Here is a 7084-nt window from a genome sequence, read left to right on the forward strand (position 1 = left end):
TGTGTCTGGGATACGTCTGTGCTTCCCTCGCAATTCTGCTGTGAACCTAGAACTGCCCTTAAAAGAATAAAGTCTTTTTAAAAACTAAAAGCAAAGTGTTTACTGCATGATCACTTTCATAGCAGGATCAGGGTCTACTAAAAGATCTGTTGGGAAGAAATTTTCAAAACTATGACCCAAGGCTGAAGCCTTCGCTGAGCACTTTCTCTCCCACTCCACTGGTCTCATTACAGCTACTTCCTTTAGTTTCACCCCAGAGGGTGAAGACTGTAAATGGGAAAAGCCCTGCTTGTAGACTGGGTGCCGTTAGCAGACTGGCCAGACCTGAGGCACAGACCTAAAGCAGACAGGGAGAGGAGACAGCTGTGGAAGCTGATCTTCAAGGATGGCCCCAGTGAGCCACGCCCCCGGAGGTTCACACCCGTATGTCCCCCCTCCCTCATCGATCTGGGCTGGTCCTGCCACTCTCCGTAACAGTGAAATGCAGCAGAAGTGACACTACACCAGGCCCAGGCCTAAGCCTTAAAAATGGCTGGCAGTTTTTCCTTTCGCCCGATGACAAAGTGTGCAGACAGGCCCTGGGCAGGTAGAATGAGGAGGTAGAGCTGTTCTAGTCCACTTGGCTTAATACTATCAGGAACAGACCTGCAGTCTGACCAAGTCAGCTCCTCCGTGCCCCTGCAGTGGGGAAAAGTGGCAGTGAAGTAGAATATAAACAAAGCAGTTCTTCTGTTTGTTTTTGAGCTGAACCTGGTTTTATTTCACTTTACTCTGTGAAGTGACATGAAGAACTAAAAAATTATATACACTTTTATCTGTCAACTTAAAAAATGGTCAGTTGTCATGTGAACATTTGGAGAGTACGTGTGTGTTACGGATTATATCTAGATGTCCCCCAAGAGCCTCATTCAGTCACAGGTGTGGCCTTTGGGGCGTGACTGGGTATAAGGGTGTCACAGCTGACTTGGTGTTAGGAGGTGGTGTCTGGTCAGGAGAGGCCGCTCACTAATGATCCAGAAGATTATATAGTGTCTCCCTCCCTTGCCTTTCTGTTTCCTGGATGACACGAGGTAAGCAACTTGCTTCCTCCAGACCCTTCCACCAGGCCTTCCTGCCTTGGAGCCTGCCAACTACGGACTGAAATGTGAGCCAAAATACACCTCTCCTCCTTTAAATTGCAGGTGCAGATATCTGTCCCCGCAGTGTGGAAAAGGAAAGTAATGAAGACAACGTCCGTTATGTAAATTAGAAGGGGTTTCAGGAAGGATGAGGGTGGCATTTAACTGTAGTCCCAGCTACTTGGGAGGCTGAGGCAGGAGGCTTACTTGAGCCCATGAATTCAAGACCAGCCTGGGTAACACAGCAAGACCCTGTCTGAGGAAAAAAGAAAAAAAGTTAGGAGAAAAAGTAGAAGAAAAGGAAGAGAATGGCACTAACAGAGCAGGCAAACGAGGCGGGATGAGGGAACCTTAGTATTCTAGCCTAGTTCTAAATCAGAGCAAAGGTGACTCACTAGGACTAGGGAACAGAAGTGAGATAATTCTGAGCCTGGCTGGTCTGGGAAATGCCAACAGATTCAAAGCCACATTCAACATCCCACGTATTTCCATGTCTCTTTTTAAAAACCTAGATGCCATATTTCTCAGACCACATATTTACATACTAAATATACTACCATTTCAGAGTACACAATTCAGTGGTGTTTAGTACCAAATCCAGGTGCTGACAGGCTTAAAGGAAAGCAGACCCTGTAAAGAGCTCAACATCAGGTCCAGACTCCCCAGGGCCCTGTTATCTTGGGTTTGCTGAAGTTGTGTCCAGAAACTCTCAGCATCTGAATTATAGATCACAGCTGTATCTATGCCCATGTCCATGTCAGTGACTTGGCTCCTCCAGGCAAAACAGGGTGCCATGCTTACTAATAAAAGATTCCGATACTCTGTAATCTTAGAAAACAATTTCCCAGGGAATAAGAAAGAAACTTGTTGGCCACACACAAATGCAATGTGTCCTTGGATGAAAAATGCTCTCCTGTTAACTTGGTCTAGCGCTATCAGGTCTCTTTCGAGCCTGATGGATGCCTGGGCAATTTTTTTTTTTTTTATGAGTTTATTTTTACTTTCTTAGAGTGAAGAAATCAACTCAGACCTTCCGGCCCAGCGCTGTCTTGTAGAGGAAGGTTTTAATCGTATTGATCTGGAACGGCCCCCAGAGGTTACCGTGGTGGAAGTTTAGTCCCAAGGAAACTTTAGGAAGTGGAGCCTACTGCCGGAAGTACGTCATCGGGGCACGCCCTTGAAGGCACACTGGAACCCAGCCCCTTCCTCTCTCCTTCTGCCTCCTTCCGGCGGTGATGTTCTGCTTCATTTCAGACCAGAAGCAAGAGCCAGGTGACTGTGAACTGAAAACTCTAAAACCATGAGTCAAAATAAATCTTTCCTTTTTCAAGTTGGTTTCTCTCGAGTGTTTTATCATAGCCCACGGAAAGCTAAATACTACAGGGACCCCTCTTTGGCTGCCAACTGACAGCAGCCCAAGAGTCAAGCAGGATAAGCAAAAGAGTCCACAAAGCCCTCTCAGTCCCAAAAATGCAAGACATGACAATGCCTTGTGTTTAGCCATTATGTTTTGGGATGGTATGTGATGCATAAATCCATTACTGAACCATGTCTAAAGTTGATTTCTCCCCCGATGGCAGGACGACGAAGAAAATGAGATGATTCCTAGACAAGGAATGAGGGGACAGGAATGCAGCTAAGTTAGACTCTTACAGAAGGACATGGCTTTTTAGCACCGGTAAAAGAAGTCAAAGGAGGATGGAAGGGCTCACTGGGGCAGGTTTAGAAGGGAGTCTTTGGGTTGATGGAAATATATCTTGATCTGGGTAGTGGTTATGTGGACACATATGTAAAATTCATCTAAATATTCTTCAAGGGCTGGGGACGCGGCTCAGTGGTAGAGCTCTTGCCTTGCATGCACAAGGCCCTGGGTTCGATCCCCAGCACCGCATACATTAAAAAAAAAAAAAGAAAAAACAAACCAATAATAATAAACAACAAATAAATTTAAAAAAAATAAATATTCTTCAGTACCAAATGTACACAGCTCAGAAGTGAAAAGAAGGGAGATGAGACACTAATGAAGTTAACATTTATACAGGAAAAATGTATTAATTATAAGTCTCAACACAATGACCAGGATGCTAACGAGGAGCACGACTGAGAGCAGGAAAATTAAAAATTTTATAGTTATAAAGTGGCTGGAGTGTTCACTGCCACAATTCCCATTTTAATGAATTAAATAAGTAGGTTGTATCTCCTCCCAGGTCGCTGTCCCTGGAATTAGAGACGGAAGGAAGCTGTAGGACTGTCTCTCACTGGGCTACACACTGCAGCCAGGGGAGCTGGAAACAGCGCGGGTGCTTGGGGCTGCCTACAGCTTCTGATGTGCTTGGCCGGGAGATTTTAGCGCTCCCAAGTGATTCCAACGCGCTGCCACCGTTGACAGCCCCTAGCGGGATCTAAGCACTCCTCACAAATGAGAACACAGAGGTCCTGTCCTGGCAACAGACTTGCTAAATACCCATTAATTGGTTACAGCCAATTTTCTCTGATGTGCCCTAGCAGGAGCTGTGGCACAGATAATACCGAACAGGGAATATCTAAAACTAATTTCTGTTTGGTTTGGGAATGTAGCACATGATTTCCTGGCTGCCGACTGCCCTGGCTAATTCAGTTTGGCCTAAATGAATGTGTCTTTCCTGAGCTAATGGACAACCCAGCCCTGGACTAAGGTGTGGAAGGAAGGCAGCCAAATTATATGTGGACTGTGGCCAGTTCCCCAGTGGGCAGCAGACAGACTGTCAAAGGCACACAGTCACGGTGTGACAGTGGGGACTTTGCTTACAAACAGTTCCACGAGGGGACAAAGACAACGTTCTCCTGATCCTTTAGTGTGTAAGGTGGGGGCCAGAGGTGTGAAGAGTGAAAGGAAAAAGGATAATATTTCCTGAGAGCCTTTTGGGCCAGGTTTGGTGCTAAGCATTTCTATTCACAGCATACGCTCCATACAATGTGTTACAGTGCATATCTAGAAGTCTCCAAAGGCCTCCTGTGACCATCGGTGCAACTTTGGGGAGGTGACTCATTCACGGGTTGTGATACTCATCCGTGTTTAGTCCACTGATAGATGTATAGCTAGATGTGACGCTGGGAGGTGAAGCCTGGTCAGAGGAGGTGGGTCACTGGAGGTGTGTCATGGAGGGGTCCACCTTCCTCCCTCTTCCCTTGATCTCTCTCTGCTTCCTCCCGCCATGAAATGAGCTGTTTCTCCTTTGCCATGTCCATCTGCCTTGGAGTCTAAATGAATGAAACTTCTACAAACTGTGAGACAAAATAAATCTTTCTTCCTTTAAGTTGTGGGTGTCAGCTATCAGGTCTCAGCAACAAGAAAGTAACTAAGACACAACCTTATCCCCACTACAGAGATGGGAAAATTAGGGCCGAGAGAGAGTTTGCATGCCTGCACAGACTGAGGACAGATGCTCAGGCTGACACTCACAGCTCCTCTTGAGGCATCATCTGTCCAAGAGAGACAGCTACAGATAGACTGAGGTCAGATCTTTGGGTTTCAAGTCCTGCTGAGACAGGGCTAAACAACTCAAGCAGTCTAAAGGCAGCCCCAAAGAGACCTCCAGCAAGTGCTTGCGGTAGCCGTCAGAGTCACTGATCTCCATTCTGCCAGGGTAGAAACTAAATTTTAAGTCATTTCAGGGCCTCACACCCCATCTCCCCCATCCCGGCCCCCAATCCCAGCTCTGTTCTAAGAACTGCCGTACTTACTTAACACCCAGGCAGGGGGTTGGGCCTCTGATCCTTGGTAGTTCATTTATGTAACCTAAATTCTTGTTTAAAGTCACCTGCTTTGGTTTTAATGAATAAGATACTCTCCTGGGTCACCTCCTCCCCAGGACAATTTCCACGTCACTGTGGCCCTCCAGTACAAGTGGGGGCCTATGGAGGTCAGGTGATTAATAGAGATTTAGCAAAGGTCCGACTCACAGTGGGTCCAATAGGTCCTCGAATCCTAGAGGACCTATTAGGTTATTTCCCCTGTTCCAGAATGTTCCAGGAATAGTTATTTCCCCTGTTCCAGAATGCGTAATTGGGATAGACTTGCTTAGTACTTGGCAGAATCCTCACATTGGTTCTCTGACCTGCAGTGTGAGGGCTATTACAGTTGGGAAGGCCAAATGGAAGCCTTTAGAGTTACCTTTGACGGTAAAATAGTAAACCAAGAGCAGTATCGCATTCCTGAAGGGATTTCAGAGATTAATGCCACTATCAAGGAGTTGAAGGATGCAGGGGTGGTGGTCCCCACCACATCCCCTTTTAATTCTCCCATTTGGCCTGTACAAAAGATGGATGGGTCTTGGAGAATGACAGTGGATTACCGTAAACTGAATCAAGTGGTGACTCCAATTGCAGCTGCAGTACCAGATGTGGTTTCCTTGCTTGAGCTAATTAACACATCTCCTGGTCCTTGGTATGCAGCTATTGACTTGGCAAATGCCTTCTTCTCCATACCTATCCATAAGGACCATCAGAAACAGTTTGCTTTCAGCTGGCAAGGCCAGCAATACACCTTCACTGTCTTACCTCAGGGGTGTATTAACTCACCAGCCCTGTGTCACAACTTAGTTCGTAGGGATCTTGATCATTTTTCTCTCCGAGATACCACATTGGTCCATTACATTGATGATGTTACGCTGATTGGGCCTAGTGAGCAGGAAGTAGCAGCTATTCTGGATTTGTTAGTACAGCATTTGAGAGCCAGGGGATGGGAAATAAATCCAACAAAAATTCAAGGTCCTTCTACTTCGGTGAAGTTTGTAGGAGTCCAGTGGTGTGGAGCATGTAGAGATATCCCCTCTAAGGCAAAAGATAAGTTGTTGCATCTGGCTTCCCCTACAACCAAAAAAGAGGCACAGCGCCTAGTGGGGCTTTTTGGGTTTTGGAGGCAACACATTCCTCACTTAGGAAAGTGTCAGTGGCAGGAAGAGGTGCTTTTTGGAGTCTCTGGCAGGCCCCCATAGGTGAACTGCAGCGGAGGCCTTTAGGATTTTGGAGCAAGGCTCTGCCGTCATCTGCAGACAACTACTCTCCCTTTGAAAAACAGCTCTTGGCCTGCTACTGGGCCTTAGTGGAAACTGAACACTTGACCATGGGACACCAGATCACCATGAGACCTGAGCTGCCTATCATGGCCTGGGTATTATCTGATCCACCGAGTCATAAGGTTAGACGTGCACAGCAACAGTCTATCAATAAATGGAAGTGGTATATTCATGATCGAGCCAGAGAAGGTCCAGAGGGACCAGTAAATTGCATGAGGAAGCTGCCCGGATGCCTACGGCTCCTATGCCTACTGTACTGCCTTCTGTTTCCCAGCATGCACCTATGGCCTTGTGGGGTGTGCCGTATGATCAGCTGTCAGAGGACGAGAAGACTAGGGCTTGGTTTACGGATGGCTCTGCATGCTATGCAGGCACCACCGGCAAGTGGACAGCTGCAGCATTGCAGCTCCTTTCTGGGACATCTCTGAAGGACAGCGGTAAAGGGAAATCTTCACAGTGGGCAGAACTTCGGGCAGTGCACTTGGTAGTACATTTTGCTTGGCAGAAGAAATGGCCAGATGTGTGACTATATACTGACTCATGGGCCGTAGCGAATGGTCTGGCTGGATCGTCAGGCACATGGAAAGAACATAACTGGAAAATTGGTGACAAAGATATCTGGGGAAGAGGTATGTGGATAGACCTCTCCATGTGGGCAGAGGATGTAAAAATATTTGTTTCCCATGTAAATGCTCACCAAAAGGTGACATCGGCAGAAGAGGACTTTAATAATCGAGTAGATAAGATGACCCGGTCTGTGGATAGTGGCCAACCTCCTTCTTCAGCTGCCCCTGTCATTGCCCGATGGGCTCAGGAACAGAGCGGCCATGGTGGCAGGGATGGAGGTTATGCATGGGCTCGGCAACATAGACTCCCACTCACCAAGGCTGATCTGGCTACAGCCACTGC

At 47.0% G+C, this 7084-nt stretch overlaps 1 protein-coding gene across 1 annotated transcript in view; it reads left to right on the forward strand.

Annotated features, from left to right (window-relative positions):
* The first annotated feature begins 2353 nt into the window (after positions 1-2353).
* LOC102030456 overlaps positions 2354-7084 on the forward strand; it is a 7129-nt gene continuing 2398 nt past the window's right edge. The window contains 6 exon segments of the mRNA XM_013515566.1: positions 2354-2390; positions 4970-5101; positions 5137-5277; positions 5280-6040; positions 6043-6367; positions 6370-7082. Coding sequence (XP_013371020.1) covers positions 2354-2390; positions 4970-5101; positions 5137-5277; positions 5280-6040; positions 6043-6367; positions 6370-7082 — 2109 coding nt within the window.

Source organism: Chinchilla lanigera, unplaced genomic scaffold, assembly GCF_000276665.1.
Source record: "Chinchilla lanigera isolate Chin_1 unplaced genomic scaffold, ChiLan1.0 scaffold00029, whole genome shotgun sequence".
Taxonomy (NCBI): Eukaryota; Metazoa; Chordata; class Mammalia; order Rodentia; family Chinchillidae; genus Chinchilla; species Chinchilla lanigera.